The 17155-nt window shown below is 40.7% G+C and overlaps 2 protein-coding genes across 2 annotated transcripts; both read left to right on the top strand.

Moving 5' to 3' along the window:
- Nucleotides 1-491: 491 nt before the first annotated feature.
- LOC143363435 (uncharacterized) lies at nucleotides 492-1218 on the top strand (the record flags this gene model as incomplete). The annotated part of the gene is made up of 2 exons (XM_076804014.1): nucleotides 492-1132; nucleotides 1191-1218. Coding segments are annotated over 2 exons (669 nt in total), but the record flags the coding sequence as incomplete, so codon positions are not given.
- An 11650-nt stretch (nucleotides 1219-12868) lies between these two features.
- Nucleotides 12869-14019, top strand: LOC143363449 (protein GPR107-like). Its single transcript, XM_076804026.1, has 4 exons — nucleotides 12869-13110; nucleotides 13187-13320; nucleotides 13400-13667; nucleotides 13918-14019. Exons 2-4 carry the CDS (start codon nucleotides 13202-13204, stop codon nucleotides 14017-14019), a joined length of 489 nt encoding a protein of 162 aa, XP_076660141.1. The 5' UTR covers nucleotides 12869-13110; nucleotides 13187-13201.
- Nucleotides 14020-17155: the final 3136 nt, after the last annotated feature.

Genomic DNA, 17155 nt, shown 5'->3' with positions numbered 1-17155 from the left:
AAATATACTGGGGTTGCAAAGCTACTTGGTTATTCCGTTTGCCCCCCCCCTTATTTGATTATAGTTTCGTACCAATATTACAGCGTCGTGTAGTGTCCATAATTATAGTGTCTGAAGACATACGGTCTGTCACAGTTCTATTCGGACACTTCTAAAATGGCAACTTTATAAAAATTGTACGAAACGAGTCAGAGATTTGAGACTTTCACGGCCCGGCGTCATACAGTTTTGTCTGTTGAGGCTTTCGGGTGTAAGCCGTGTCCTAAAGGAAGAATTTTCCCAACGTTTCGCAAGCATTGCAGCTAACTTCATCAGGGGTTCAGAAGACACACTGATACTGATGTGTGTCGGATTTGTGATCCACTTATATAGTGGTGTTTGCACATTGTTCCGGTTCGGTAAGCACCAATCAGAGTAGACTTTTAATTGGGCGGCCGAACCCTCTTCACTAATGTCCCAATCCCTGAAAGTATCGAAATCATTAAAACTTAATACCATTAGTCCAACACTGCCTCACCTCTACCTACTTCTCATTCCAAGACACCTACTACGAACAGGTATCCGGAGCAGCAATGGGATCACCCATCTCCCCCATCATCGCTGACATCTACATGGAACATCTAGAGAATCAGATTCTCAACGATGCACCCCTGAAACCAACACAATGGTTCAGATATGTGGACGATACCTTCGTGGTGTGGAGCCATGGAAGAGACACACTTGATAACTTCCTACAGTACATCAATTCACTACATCCAAACATACAGTTCACCATGGAAATAGAAAACACGGACAGATCTCTACCCTTCTTAGACGTACTGATCACTAGAAAACCCGATGGATCCCTTGGACATCAAGTATACAGAAAACCCACACATACCAACAGATATCTTCATGCATCCTCCCACCACCATCCAGCCCAGAAGAATTCAGTCATTAGTTCCCTCATAAACAGAGCCATCAGTATCAGCGAGAAACAACACCTACCCCAAGAACTCGAGCATCTCAGGACCACACTAGGCCAAAACGGTTTCTCCAAACACAAAATCAACCGCACCATAGACCGACTCGTGAAACCAAAGGACAACCGGACAACACACAACAATGAAAATTACAGAACTACCTTCCTACCGTACGTACAGGGCACAACCGACCGAATCAGCAGAATCCTCAAAAAACATAATATCAAGACTATTTTCACCTCACATACAAAAATAGGACAGATACTCACCTCCCCCAAGGATCCGCAGCCACGGCTATCCACGCCAGGGGTATACAAAATACCTTGCTCATGCGGCAAAGTTTACATCGGCGAAACTGGGAGGAGTGTGAGCACTCGAGTCAAGGAACACGAGCGGTGCGCCAGGTTGGGCTACTTTCAATCAGCCGTAGCCGAACATCAGTTAACCACAGGACATACCATCCTTTTTAATAAAACCACAGTTCTAGCCAGAACAAAAGGATATTTTCCCAGAAAACACCGGGAAACATTGGAAATTAAGAAACACCCCAATAACATCAACAGAGATACAGGTTACAACCTTAATCCAATATGGCACACACTCTTCCCACTTTTTTCATTGTTCGGCCGCCCAATTAAAAGTCTACTCTGATTGGTGCTTACCGAACCGGAACAATGAGCAAACACCACTATATAAGTGGATCACAAATCCGACACACATCAGTATCAGTGTGTCTTCTGAACCCCTGATGAAGCTACCTGCAATGCTTGCGAAACGTTGGGAAAATTCTTCCTTTAGGACACGGCTTACACCCGAAAGTCTCTTCGAAATGTTAGAAGAATGAATTTTCTGAAATAAAAGAATCTTTTATAAAAAAATTGCAATTGGTCGGAACCGAATTTTTAAAATTTTGCTATGCAAGTAATTTTCATTTTCTGTGTGTTTTCTCTCGTACAAAAGGACTTTTAGTATTTTCCCCGCAATTCTTTCGAAATTTCTTTTTCCCTTCGCGTAGTAAACTAATTCATCCAGAAAAATCTTACGGTTCGGTATGACGAACTGACCCTTTAGTAATTGAAAGAGCGTCTAAAAGAGTAATTTAATTATAATTTATCAAAGCGTAATTCGGTTCGCGATGATATCGGAAATACTCGAAAACTTTTGATAGCCGAAAAGATTGTTCCTAATCGTGGGATGTTTTCCCGATATCGGAGCCCGGACTATGCCCCGAAAGAAATTCCGATAGTTATTATACAATCAAACTTGCCGCAGATTTTTTCGTTACAGGAAATTGGAATGCCTCTGGCGGTGGTGGATTTTTTATTTCCGTCTAACCGTTCAATCTGTTTCGGTGCATCGTGTAATGGAATGCCCACTGTGTAGGAATTGCAAAATAAAAATTCGCCGAGATAAATTACAGCCGTTTTGCAACGGCCTGGTAGCAATATTATTTTCTTCTTTTAACTAAAATTTTCCCAGGTCTGCCTAAGGGTCAATATAGTGAGCTCAAAGTTTCGGGACGAATAACAGTGAAAAGAAAAATCATTAGCTTATGGCAGATGTGGAAAAATGGAAATGTCTCGATTCGAGAATTTCTGTTTCCCAAGGGCTTTAGTACAGTGATCCCAAAATTTGGGAATGAGTGATAACCAATGGTAAAATCATTAGCTTACGAAAACTGTGTTATTTTATATTTACGGACACTAGGTTGTTCGAATTGGGCAGGAATCGGCAGTAATCGGACACTTTCGAAAAGACGATAACACTCATTGGGCTTCAATTTTTTCGAGATTTTAAAATTAGTTTCTTAGCTGATGCAAACAATTTTTTTGAGAAATTTATGTCAACCGCGGAGCAAATTTGTTGTCACACTTTTTGATTTTGCACATCAGCGTGGTTGAAGCTGAACCCAAAGAAAGTACTCTGGCCCTCAATTTCAGCCAAAGTGTGCCCTTGAGGGTGTCGACGACCCGGCGAGGAGGGGGTAACTCGGTAGAGTGAGGAAAAGGGCTCAAGACCGTGGAACTCTTATCCTTGTCTCGGTTGGGTAACGGCTCACCGGCGGTTCGCTGTCAGCCATATTTTCAGTTATAATGGGGTGAGCACCGTTCCGGTTAGCTACGTACACGGTAAACTGTCGCCGGCAGTTCCTCTATTTCTTCGGAATTTCGTATTTCCTCGGGGCGCGTTGCCGCCGGGCATTCGAGTCGGCGGTTTGTAACGAAAGCCATCTTAAACGAACATGATTGCGAACTTTCCCAGGCACAAGTCGGCCTACCAGCTACCGCTCCGACCGCTATGTCTTCCCGCTTGTCGCGACCAACTCGCGTCGGAATTCTTTTCGATTGTTGTCGGTCGCTTTACTGGGATCGTTCGATTCCACGAAGGGTTTAGGGTGACCCGACCAACGAACGAACACTGTTGAAGTTATTATTGGCAAATCGATATTTCCCGAGGGCTCTTTCCGCAATAAGGCCGTGTCAGTATTAAACCGCGGTTCTAATTACATAAATATCGGTTGTAAACGCCACAGCCGAGTAATCGAATTCAGGCTCAATTAAAAGCACCGCGCATGGACGACACCACACCAACGTCAACGCGTTTGCATTATGGGATTTTACGCATTTATAACGAAAATGAATCGATCGAATAGATAACTTTTTGAAAATTATTTTCAGCTTCTCATTGTTACTGAGAAAAGAAATAAATGTCAATGTAGCTTCCAAGGCTTGAAAATTTTTATTTTGCATAAAAATCACTGAGCAACAGTTCCTTTAATTTTTCTAAATCGACGATGTCAAAAGATGTGTGCATAAACGTTCGGAAGAATATATGTAATATTAGCAATCCCAGAATTATAAAGATTAAAATAAGAAAATTGGATTTACACTGAACGACTTTCGAGCCCTTCACACGTGGTTCAAATTGTGAATGCGTGCACCTACATATCTGCAACAGCACTGATAATAATAATTCGATAATTCTCTTCTTCGTTTCTCCTCTTTTTGATGGGAACGAATCGGTGTATTGGTCCGGTGCAGTTAGGTGGACTTTAGGTTAGGTTAGGTGGTGTCTTTGTTCGCTAAAAATACGTCGACGGAAATTGCCGTATTTCCCGCGTCTTCTTCCCGAAGCGCATAGTTCGGCGAATATTTATAGTGCTCGGGCGCATCGGGATTGCTGAATTATTTGTCGCAGTCGGGCTTTTTCCTTCCGATCGGCCGTTCTATTATTTGCGGTGATGACGCTTGAGCAGCGTCCGGAGAACATCTTGTAATTAAACGTGCTAATGGGGACCAGCACCTGGCTGAGTAAGCAGCATTAATTAAAATCCATTAACGATCCCCAGTACAAGGTAGCCGATACATCAAGCACAATGCCTGTCGCGCATCCTTGCAACGAAGCCCGAAACTGATCGATCCTTGTCGTTAATTTGACCGCGATGCGCGATCAAGATTAATCTTTAGAACCACCATTTTGCGGGTCACTGGTCGAACCAGACTGGTACGCTTTTTAAGGTTTTTTAAGATGGTTGTATACGAAGGTAGCAGGATTTTGAAGACTGCGCCTTCTCTCAATGAGTGTTAGTCACTGAGCACCTTGTTCGATTGACTTGTATACACGAGGTACTATGTACACTAATCACAATTTATTTAACGTCAATATATACAGAGTGCGTTGCGAAATTCCGTAATGTGTTGTATTGAGCGATTTCGACGTGGTTGTGTGTTGCGATGTTTGGCGATTTGTAGGTAGCGATTTTAGAATGTTCTGTTCGAGTTTTTAAGAGGATCTACTTGCGTCTCATTACGTTTCGTCTAACGTCACCTCGGTTGTGTCGTCATTGGTCGGTTGTCGATGTAGATGGTGGAATGTTGCGTTTTTTAATTGGTCGTGGGTGTGTCTTGGGAAGTTTGGAAATCGGAGGGGGAAGCTGTCAGGAAGCTTGTCTCGTCTTGTCGATGTCTAAATTTATGGTGGCGTTCGTCGCTGTTTCTGTCTTCTCGCACGTGGTGTCCGGCTGTTTTATGGTAGGGTCTCGGTGGCCCTAAAAAGCTGTAAATTATGAACGTTCGGTACCAGTCCGTAGGGTTTCTGCGTCTGGTGTCGGGTTGTAAATCGCGCGGCCTAAGCCGCTGTACGGGCGTTTCGGAACGCGCCGTTCTTCGTTGTTGCGATCTGCAACAATGGCAATGGCAGAAAATATTGCAGGGTCGACTGCTCGTATGGAAAACTTGAATATATACGAATCTCTCTTTTTGGGATGTTATAAACAAATTTGCAGAGCTCCTTTCGCATCAATCTGCAATTCCAGACTGGTAAAGTTGACTAGACTAACTTCAGCTTCGACAAACTGATGGATTCAGTACAGTTCACAACTGGGTTACGAATTACCGCGAATTAAATTGTAATTAAGAGCCAAGGGTAGTCACGTGACTTTTTCAGAGTCATCAGATCGGTAACTGCTGTATAATTTCTGTTCACAGCCTTTCGGCACTGACTTCAAATCCGTCTTGGTATTGATCCGACGGGTCTTAAGTCTGTAACTAAACTTGTCACATTTTTTGCTCTGTATTATCGATATCATGAATTCTGACGGCGGAAACGAGCTTCAAGTTTTTGGCTTTATTTCGCAGAGAATCAAGACAAAATATAGCTCAATTTGTAGCTGGAGATATTTTCTAGCGCGCGCTACTCTCGATTTTTGGCCTACTTCTAATGCTTATATTAATATTACCAAATATCTGCATAATCTCGTCAGCTCATGACCAGCGCGCGCTAGACTGAACCTTCCTCTTTCAAATAAGCGCTTCCCCAGCGAAAAATATTCTCATATTATCGCAAATCTACGGAGTCCTGGCTCTTGAGTGCAATGTAGTTTGGCGAGCAAGCAGTACTTGAATTCCCTTAACGAAGGAGAGAGGGCGAAAGAGAGAAAGAGTAATTCGAGCAAAATACAAGGAAAGGGAGAAATGTCATTCCACTATTTCAATTACGAGATGGTAAGACCCAATTGGCGTATCTGTTACCATTTATCTTTGAGCCATTATACTGGCGACGGTTTCCGCGCACAGAGAAAATCGAAGGTACATTTCCGGGGCAGAGGGCATCAGCTATTTCGTTGAAGGGTTCGAGAACGAGGTCGTTGCGTTAAGAACGGAAAAACTGCATAGAACAAAGCGAAATGGCACTCGTCACAACAACTCAATTTTCACGGGAACGTTATGCAACACGCGTCAAAGGAAAAGTCGGGTAAGCGGTTGACAAACGGACGAATAAATCCGTCTTGATCTTGGAGGCGTTTATGCGCGGCTTTAGATAGCCGTGTTAGGGAGCATAAGCACGTGGTTAGGATCTTTTCCAGCTGAACGAGCCGCAATCACGCTCGTAGAATCTCTCGAGCACGTGTCCTGTGCGAACTTCTCGCGTCTCCGATGTCGAAAGTTTTCCATTTCCCGAGGGTTCGCGGGGATGTAATTTAACTGCGATTGCTTGACAGTGTGGTTTCATAGTTGGTTGTGAAAGAGAAAGTTGTTACCTCGGGATAACGAAAATGGCGATATTCCTAGTAGTCAAATAATAAAATAAAATTTGTTAAAATTTAGAACCAGCGAGGTTCTCAGGCAGTCGTTATTACATTTTTTATCCATCGATTTTAAATAGAACACGCGCCATTTTGTTCCAACGCGAACTCCTTTTGGAAGATTTTTACTGCAACAGGAATTTAATCCCGTTAAATTAATGCGAATCGTCAATCGATAGCCTACGGCTTATTTGGAATATCAGTATAACGAGCAACGACGTTAGCGCACATTTCGTTCTAGCTAATTGTATTTGCCAATAAACATCGACGGTATATTAATTACATGTTCGTCATGCATTCCAACGATTTGTTAGCATTTCTCGGTATGAAAGTTTGGGATGATCAATAGTCATTACGACATTACAATCGGTTTGTAGAAATGGAAATTATGAAACGGAATGAAGTGCGTTCAGCATCCCTGGTATGTGGAAAATTCGATCCTCGGAAATTGAAGCGCGTTTCCGGCTCGATTACCGTTCCCAATGCCCCTTCCTCTGTAATCGTGACTGATTAAACAAAGTTTATTACACGTTGATGGCCTGCTGGCTAATTTCACTCGCAGACTATCCGTGCTGAGCCGGACAGAGGGTCTTGCCGATCGTTTCGCGGATATTAAAATGCGAGACCATGAACGATGCTTTTCATCCCTTAGCAGCCAGTACTTACAAGCTTGTGTACGAGCGCAATTAAGAGATTGCTGTTCCTTGGGACCGTATTGAATTTACTGTAATTAAATTGCGAAACTTTACACATTTATAGCGTGAGAAGATCGTCGAAAATTTCTAAAATTCAGAGTAAATTGATTGGACCTTGCAACATGAAGTTGGCAACATGACTTTGTCAGCGCTTGCGGCCATTTTGTTGTACGTTTGATGAATTAGTCTGCGCTTACCTGTCGAGCGATATTGACGCGCCGTTAGCGGAAATGAAATAATTATGTAATTATGTAATTTGTCACAGACTTATCCACTAACGACACGTCAATAGGTCATCACAGCAACCACTAACATAGTCATGTTGCCAAATTTAGAAAACTAATAAGACGTTAAAAATATTGCTATGTTCGCATTAATTCGCACACTACTGTATTTTAGTCATCTACAAGTCTAGTTACAAGTCAGCGAAAAAATTGTCCGTTTATCGACAAGTCGCATCGATAGAATGCAGATACAATTTTTCTTGTGCAGAGAAGTCCGCAGTTTAACTAACTGTCCTCCAAAGAAAATTTAAAGATTATTGCAGACGAGTTTCTCGCCGGCCCGCAAACTTACAAATCAATTAATCCGATCTCGGTCGAATGACTAATTGTCTCATCAGCCTCTGTTGCTTGTATAAAGTGCATAACGAGCGTATTACTTCTCCCGATTGAGACGCTCTTTGCCAGCACCGCAATTGCTTCCAAATACTCATCGATCATTCAATTTCGCAGTGGACGAGACTCGCCTCTCTCGGCTTCGCAGTTTCATAATTATTGTTTCCCGCGCGGGCTCTGTCAATTTCGCGCGCCGCTGGGTGAACCCATGTCTGTTAACTTTGGTTGTTAACAAATTTCCTTCCAATAAAGCTCGCTGTCGTAGGCGTGTTTCGCAGCGGTAATTTGCGAATGTGACTTAATTTTAATTTTCGTTCCGAAATCGCAGTCGCTGGACGAAAGGGCGATTATGTTACCGGAATTTCGCTTCGAGTCGCTACACGGTATACGCTCGCCTCTCTGATAAGATTTTCATTTCCGCAAAACTATGCCGCAGTTTTCGACTCACTTCGAACATTTCAAAGCTTCTAGGTGGTTAATATATAGTGCGTACACGGTGCATATATAATTCATGCGCAGTGCATGCTGATGAGTGGACATTTTCCACTCGGATGCACGCACTGCATCGAGACGTATTTCATTTTTTTTCGAACACATGTTCGAACATCATTTCATCTCTGTTCATCTTCCCTTTTCTCTTTCTGGTATTTTGTAATACAAAGTGATTTCTCTATATATGTCGCCAAGGCCTGCATGATAAACGTCGCGGAACTATCCTCACTACGGGGTATACTTCGTGAGGGGTCGCGAAGCTCGAGAGGCCTCGGACGCCGAAGAGTGTAAACATGTCTCCTGGACGATACTTGACGCCGGCAAGACCTGTGACAAATATCGAGAATTCACTGTATTACGATTTTATCTCTCGTTAACTTGGACTAACACGTCGGTCACATGCTAGTGACGTAATATTTCTTTATCGAACTTCAAAATCAATTTTTATTACCACCTACAATTTTCTTTCGATGTAAGACGATTGGTCGGGACTTTCGAAATTTTTAGGTGCATCGCCTGAAACGTTTGCTTTTACTGTGGTTATTGTTGCATTTTATTTTGACGGCGAAAATGTGACCGGGTCTGAATGGCTCTCGAGTGGCTTTCAAGAGAATGCAGTGACGCACGAACGAACACGAAATTTTCATTCCACGCTGGAACATTTCTACAGAGAGAAAATCGTGTTATTCCCGTCAACACCGTGTAGCTGCTGAGTGGGATAAATCAAATCCGTGTTTTGACAGCAGGTTCTTCAGCAACTCAATTGCTTTATTTTATATCGTTATTTAAGCACCAGACGCATGAATACCTATTCAAGTGTTTTGTTTCGATAAACGTATCGTAAACATGTTGAAATATATTTATTATACAATTTTTAATCCGTCATTTTGACGCGGCCTCTAGTTCCAGTGTCAATTCACGCGTTTTTTAGACAAATGAAGACTTGAGAACATTGTTTAGACTCATTTGAACGGGTCCCGTCGTTTTAGTGTTATTTTACGTAATTTTTAAACATATCGATATTTGGAACGTTTAAGGGATTAAATTGACCATTAAAAAATATTCTTTTTGACAATTCTCGTGTAGAACGAATTGCTTCCACTAACTCTTGAAATGAAGTAGCACACGGGAGCCCAGGTTTCAATTTCCAGACAGGTGCCTGTCGATCCATCTCGATCACGATTTCTGGGTCACAGGTGACGCATTCCGAATTTCGCATTTACCGTGGCATGTTTCCCGCGGATCGATTAAAATTATTCGATGTGTCCTTCCCCGTTTCTTCGGAATAGTCAGGATTCCTTACGCCAACCCACCCCCGTTGGTGATCACGCGAGCATCGTGTATGTATGTTGCTTCTTTCTTCTCATCGTTCATACACCCGAGGGCTGTCTTCTATTCATTTCCGCCACCATTTTGTTCGTTCGATCGTTGTTAATTTTGCCCGGCTTGTTTCCGGACGACTACACGGCGAATCAAATTGAGAATTTAATTCGCGTCTGAAAATACAGGGGTGCGGACCCCTTTGTTTGTCCTCTCCCTATTGATCGTATCAATTCAGCCCCCGAGGACACGTGTCGCCCTTCGATTTTTGACCAGCGACCGCTGGCACGTTTTTGCCTATCATTTGTCGGCGTACTTCGTGTCTCATCTTTTTAATCCGGCCCTTGATTCAGAGTAGACGTTTATTAACTGGACAAAATCGATTCCTGACCGTTTTGTTGTAAAAAATTATTTCGATAATATCTTATTAAATATATTAGATTTAGAACATATGAAAGTCTGGTTTAGGTAATCTGCATATTTTCTGTTCTTTTTTGAGGATTTTGATTTCTTACAATAGAATGTTCTACCTAAAAATCTGAATTAATTACAGTATGTGTATCTAGGTTTTCTAGATACAAATACTAAGACTAATAAAAGAAATTAGAAATGAAGAAATTGAGAAATACTAATCTTTTCCGTTTTATGGCATAACTACCCTCCCGGTTAAGATATAGGATTAAAATTTTGCACATGGCTTTTCTTGACGCCCTATCCAGCGGCCCATTAGCTTTTGAATCAGACCTGGGAAAAATTTCGAGAAAAAATATTTAAAATGCTATTTCAAATAGTATAATTTAATGTGGTTCAAATAAAATACTACTTTTAATAGAACGAAAAATTTCGGCAAATAAAATATTTTTATTTTGATAACCAGATACACAAAATAATTTACTGTTGTATTTCAAATACGTATTCCAAATATTTCCTTACAATGAAAATAAGTTGAGCAAATAGATAATATTATAAATTATAATTTTTAACATAAGATACTATAATAGTAAAGAAAGTATTTGTTGTAGGTTAATTATTATACGAATATCTTCATGTAACATGTTAATAAACAGACGACAATGTCGCAGTAATCAACTATTTGAAATACTATTTTACACACTCCTTAAAATAAGTCTCACTTTTTCAATATGTTCCAAATAAAATACTATTTTTAAATAGTACTTCAAAAACTTCTTCTTATAAATAAAATAATTTATTTGCATGATTATACGCGTGAAAAAGGTCGGCGAATGGAAAGGAGAGAGAAGCAGAGAGCTGAAGTCCCTTCTTCTCTTTGAATTACTATCCTTCTCTACGTTCAGGATATTACAAAGAATGTAGCAGCTCTGCTAGAACTGTCGGGTTGCAGACCAGACGACACGCCTGTTACGCAGACATCGCTGTAGTTTACACAAATTGAAGTGGTTTCCTTATCGATCTCCGGCAACGTTCAGCCCGCGATTCCATTCAGCGGGCTCGGTGTATCTAACGATACATGACACGCGACTGGGATTTCGAGCATTCCAACAAGCTGCGGCACAATCAAGGGAAAGCCGACACGACGCGACGCCTCACTTTACGCCTCGTTCAATGTTTTCCCCGTTCTACTGACAAAGCAAAGGACATTTATTCAATTTCAACCAATCATTCGCCCTTCCTTTTGTTCCGTCCTCGAACTGCAAGCCGTTTTGAAGAACCTGTTGGCTTACGTGATCTCGCTTCGAGCACGACCCGAATGGTCAACTCAGCTTGATCGATATTGATCCACCCGTATCTCTCTTGTGGTCTCTGTTTGCGCAAGATGACGCTAGGAAACACGTGCGAGCGGTTGCGAGCGAACGGAGGCGCACGTGAACACTCAGCGAAGCAGGGTGTCGATTCTGTTAGATCAGTTTCTTATTAGGCCCTGCTTGGGGAATATGTTTCGTGGAGCAACGGTGCTTTATGTAAAGCAATTAACAAGAGAAACGTTTTAGGTGAATAATTAGTAGACCGTGGGTTTTATAAATTCATAATAAACATGAATAGGTGAAGTTGGAAGCAAAATTACAATTTCTAATAATAATGTTGCCTTATAAAACTGGCAAGATTGAAATTATTTACACAACTCGAACTAGACCCTTTGTTGCGGATATTTAGGGGTGCCCGTCGAAAATACTTTTTCGAGTGGCTTTGCCCTTCATGCTTTACCGTCGAGGGTTGAAACCGTCGAGGGTTGAAATGGTCGAGTGTGATTATTCATCCCTGTAGCGTTCCTGTTCCTGTTCATGCTGGGTACATTCAACTGAAAAAGTGGCTGGCCTACCACAAAAACATAAAAATCTTCGTTGATAAAGTCCTCAATAATATCAGATTATTTTTATCCGGAATGTCATCCCATTTACTAATATAACATTGAAATAAAAATATACTTTCATGTTTAGAAAATGAGTGCCTACGTCTTCTGTACAGTTAGTGTTATTAAAATAATTTCTTCCACCGGTTAGACTACCTGAGTCTGATTAAAACAAACAATACGTAACTTTTAACACAGTACGACGATTTCCACGACTGTTCCAGACGTTCACTCTGAATTTCTGGCACGTTCAATGTCTGCCATATTGTTTCGCTGAACAATAGCTTGGAATCGCTAGCTCGGCGCGAAAACGATGGTTAATTTCTCGCTAGTACGTGTGCGGAAATCCCGAAATGTTTCAAAGACCATTTGAACAGAATTTAACATTTAGCATCCTGCTGCTCCGAAATAATTATTAACTCCACTCCGTCAATCAGTACTCCACTTTCTACGAAACTGTTTACATGGAACTCTCTATGTCACTTAACGCGAAATAAATGTTTGCCAGCGTACACGACACGTTCGTTGATGCTTGAAACGCTAAATTTAAAGTTTTGAGATTGTAACTACCATACGCGAGTAATGAAAAGTTACATCACTCCAAAAAGAAATATTTTTAAATCAAATACTCCATACTCTCTTAAAAACAAAATCTACAATTCTAAACATTATTTGTCGATACACGCGAGCATAAAGTTATTTCTACTAGTCGCGAGCGACAAAAATGGTTCGGCCAGTTGGACCGACTCCTACTCTCAGCGAGCCGTGTCCGAAGGATTAAATGCAACGACTCGCAAAATAAACATCTCCGCGACCACGATCCAGGTCGAGACCCTGTCCGAAGATCCTCGAAATACAACGATCAGAATAAATCGCGTTCGCAGGTGTCGAGAGATCGGTGAACGAGGAGGAGAGTGAGTCTCGGTTGGATGGCACCGGATGCTCCCGCCTTACGCTGCCGATGACCGTGCAAACTGTCCGGGGGTAGAAGTATTACAATACCAGCTTCAGCGTGTACGTCGGCAACGAGCAAGACGAGGGTCTCTATAATCTGTACTTTCACAACTGTCCCAACTACAAATACGAGTCGCAGGTCGAGTTGGACTTCACGGTAAGATCGATCCCGGAACCTGGCGACTTTGACCTTTCGTCGAAAGACCCCGAGGACTGACGAACGTAATTTCCAGGTACAAATATTCGAGATGAACAACCAGAATTTTCTCAGCGCCGGCGAGATGCCGTTGCCGGCCCTCTACTTCATGATGGCGCTCCTGTTCTTCTTGTCGGGCTGCTTCTGGATGCTCATACTTAAAAAGAGCAAGTAAGAGACTCCTTTTCCGGTCTGTGTACTCTGTATAGATGTTGAGAGTCACGATGTTTAAGCGTTCGTTTCTGCTGAGGCACCCGGTATTCAAGATCCACTACCTGATGGCGGTGCTGGTGTACTTAAAGCCTCTGTCGTTGCTCTTCCACGGCATCAACTATCACTTCATCCAGACGAAAGGGGAACACGTAGCTGCGTGGGCGATTCTTTATTATATCACGCATTTACTGAAGGGTGCTGTACTTTTCATTACCATTGTCCTCGTCGGCACGGGCTGGACGTTTATCAAACACATTCTGGCTGAAAAGGACGAGAAACTTTTTATGATCGTGATACCGTTACAAGTTGGTATTCCAATGTATACTCGGTCGACGCGCGAGTCCTGTCGCTTGTATTCGATGCACAGCTTCGTACATTACAGCCTCTAATAGGTGCTGGTAGGTTTGGTGTTAGTAGGTTTCCGGTAGCTACAGTGATAAAATAGGTTCGGAGCAGGAAGAGACTCCAAGATAAAATTGCGGTTAGGATATAAGCGACAGGACTTGCACCTAGACGAGACGGAGTAGATGTTTCTGCAACGAGTATTCCGTACAGGCATTAGCAAACGTAGCAGAAATAATAAACGAGGAAAGCAAGAAGGGAGACGTCGAGCACAAGACTTGGCGCCAGAGTTGGGCAAAATATTTATCTAAATAAAAATTTCAAATAACGAATAAAAGATAAAAAAATTTTATTCGTTATTCGAAGGTTCGAATAAAAAAAGTATCTTTATTCGACGAGTATCTGATAAATACTTTTATTCGACGAGAATTTATCCGACGAATAAAGATAATTTTTTTTATTCGAAGCGGATTTATTCGAACTTCGAATAATTTTTTCATCTTTTATCTGTATCTTTTATTCGAAGGCTTCGAATAAATCTTCGAATAACTTTTGCCGAGCGCCAAGCATCAAAGACCCAGCGACGACAGACGACATACAATGTAAGCGGATGGAGAATCGCGCACGAATGAAAGTTTAAACTTTTAGATTTTTCAATATATCCTCATCAAATTGTGACGAGCGAATGGAGGGGATTTTCCTGATGAAAATGAGGTCAAATTCGAGTGTAATCGAACAAGTTTCACTGACACCTAATTTTACGATAAAAATTACAGTCTCATTAAAGACAGTCCAAATGATGTCGTGTTTGGACTCATTTCGATCGGAACAAGCTCTACAACTCGTTCGTCTTAACAATATTGTTCTGATTAACAACATACAAGCATAAATTGCCAATAATGCACGATTCTCCGTCTGCTTACATTGTAGGCTGTTGGTCGGTCGCTGGTCTTTGAAGTTCCGAGCTCGCAGAGTCGCCAGATATCGGTGTGAAACAACTACCAATCCAATTGCAAAACTTCATTGTTTTTCATGATATTTTTATGGGACTTGCGCCAACTAATTCGTGGCATTCTTCTGATTGAAATGACACTAAACACGGTAGAAATTGGACTGTATTTAGCATTTTTATCCGTAGATTTATTCGAAGGCTTCGAATAAATCTTCGGATAACTTTTGCCAGCTCGACGAATAAACGGCGACGACGGCCGACGAGGACCGACGAGCGCCGAACGTCGAAGACCCAGCGACTGCCAAACGGCACACAATGTAAGCAGACGGAGAATCGTGCATTATTGGCAATTTATGCTTGTATGTTGTTAATCAGAACAATATTGTTAAGACGAACGAGTTGTAGAGCTTGTTTCGATCGAAATGAGTCCAAACACGACATCATTTGGACTGTCTTTAATGAGACTGTAATTTTTATCGTAAAATTAGGTATCAGTGAAACTTGTTCGATTACACTCGAATTTGACCTCGTTTTCATCAGGAAAATCCCCTCCATTCGCTCGTCACAATTTGATGAGGATATATTGAAAAATCTAAAAGTTTAAACTTTCATTCGTGCGCGATTCTCCATCCGCTTACATTGTATGTCGTCTGTCGTCGCTGGGTCTTTGATGCTCGGCGCTCGGCAAAAGTTAGTCGAAGATTTTTTCGAAGCCTTCGAATAAACGATACAGATAAAAGATGAAAAAATTATTCGAAGTTCGAATAAATCCGCTTCGAATAAAAAAAATTATCTTTATTCGTCGGATAAAAGTATTTATCCGATACTCGTCGGATAAAGATACTTTTTTTATTCGAACCTTCGAATAACGAATAAAGATAAAGTATCTTTTATTCGAATCGTTATTTAAATAATTTTTTATCTAAATAATGCCCAACTCTGCCTAGAACCGTTCAGGGCCGCGTTTCGTTTAACTTTCGAGCGATTTCGTTAGGTCTAGTTCAGATACGGCGGAAACTGCGCGGATCAAACGCACGGTGCTTATTTACATTAACATCTTCATATTCGTTCAACTGCGCTGTTTCCGGCGTGTCAGAACGATCCTTTAGTGTTGTGATTCTTCGAACGTTGTGAACTGGGGACTTTGGACAGCGTTATTCCACATCGTTATTGCACGTCGTTATTTACATATTATTTAGACAAGTAAGTATTTTCATTGCTATTATTTGTACCGTTGTTATTTTTGCTTGTGCCCTTCTGCTATATTTATTTCAGTGTTGTGTTATAAATTTTATTAATTTTCGTTCATTTTGTTTAGGATACAGTTTGTCTAATTGCTACTCGGAGTGTTGCAGTATATAAAGTGCCTAAAGTTCACAAGAGGCGAATATATGCTTGGAAGCCAAAAGGAAACCTAGGCAACTATACAGATGTAGCTGAAGAGGGCGGCCGATTGTATTAGTTATTATTAATTGTTAATTATTATTTGTTAACAGCATATCTTAGAATTATTAACAACATTGCATTAATATTTACATACGTACCCATAGTTATGATAGAATAGCAAAATTATAACAAATACACATGGAACATTTTTTGTTTATCAAAAGCAATATCGATGGTATTGTGCTGCTTGTGTTAAAAGAATCACAAATTTTAATTGTATTGTTTAATTCCAATTTTAATGTTTAATTTCAATGTTAATAGTTAATATTTAATTTTAATGTTTAATGTCTAATTTGAATATTTAATGTTTAATTTGAATGATTAATGTCTAATTTTAATGTTTAATGTTTAATTTTAATGTTTAATGTCTAATTTTAATGTTTAATGTTTAATTTTAATGTTTAATGTCTAATTTTAATTTTAATGTTTAATATCTAATTTTAATGTTTAATGTTTAATTTTAATGTTTAATGTCTAAGTTTAATGTTTAGTTTTAATTGTAATGTTTAATGTCTAAGTTAAATGTTTAGTTTTAATTGTAATGTTTAATTTTAATTTTAATGTATACTTTGAATGTTATAATAAATATTAACAACAACAATAAAATATTGCTTTATTCATTTAAATTTATTTTATTTTAATTAACATTTATGAACATCTCTAAGTCGTCTAAAAGACGTCTTAAAGACGTCTGTTTCGGGACGTCTAAAAGACGTCTAACGGACGTTCAAAAGACGTCTTTAAGACGTACAGTTTTATAACAAAGACGTTCCAGAGACGTTCACAAGACGTTCGGAAGACGTTCGTAGGACATTCAAGACGTGTCTGTGCTATCTGGGAAGCAGACAAGAGAATCGCGTTTTCCAGCCAAGAATATTCCGAACATACAGAACGATTTAAATTCTCAACGACACTACCGCTCCGAGACAGATTCAATTTTGACCGCCTAAAATTAAAGAAACACTGGTGGCTCACCAACAATAGCCCCCACATACAGGCCCTCCGTACCCGCAGAACAACCGCACCTCGCAGGCACCCAATACAATAGTCGCC

The sequence above is a fragment of the Halictus rubicundus genome, unplaced genomic scaffold, assembly GCF_050948215.1.
Source record: "Halictus rubicundus isolate RS-2024b unplaced genomic scaffold, iyHalRubi1_principal scaffold0047, whole genome shotgun sequence".
In the NCBI taxonomy this organism is placed as follows: domain Eukaryota; kingdom Metazoa; phylum Arthropoda; class Insecta; order Hymenoptera; family Halictidae; genus Halictus; species Halictus rubicundus.
This window is presented reverse-complemented; position numbering and strand designations above follow the sequence as displayed.

Excerpts from the sequence above, each read along its gene's own strand:
- LOC143363449 (XM_076804026.1), top strand. The coding sequence starts at position 13,202 with ATGAACAACCAGAATTTTCTCAGCGCCGGCGAGATGCCGTTGCCGGCC. Across the intron at positions 13,321-13,399 it reads CTCATACTTAAAAAGAGCAA|GCACCCGGTATTCAAGATCC; the intron begins GTAAGAGACTCC and ends GTTTCTGCTGAG. Across the intron at positions 13,668-13,917 it reads TGATCGTGATACCGTTACAA|GCATTAGCAAACGTAGCAGA; the intron begins GTTGGTATTCCA and ends TATTCCGTACAG.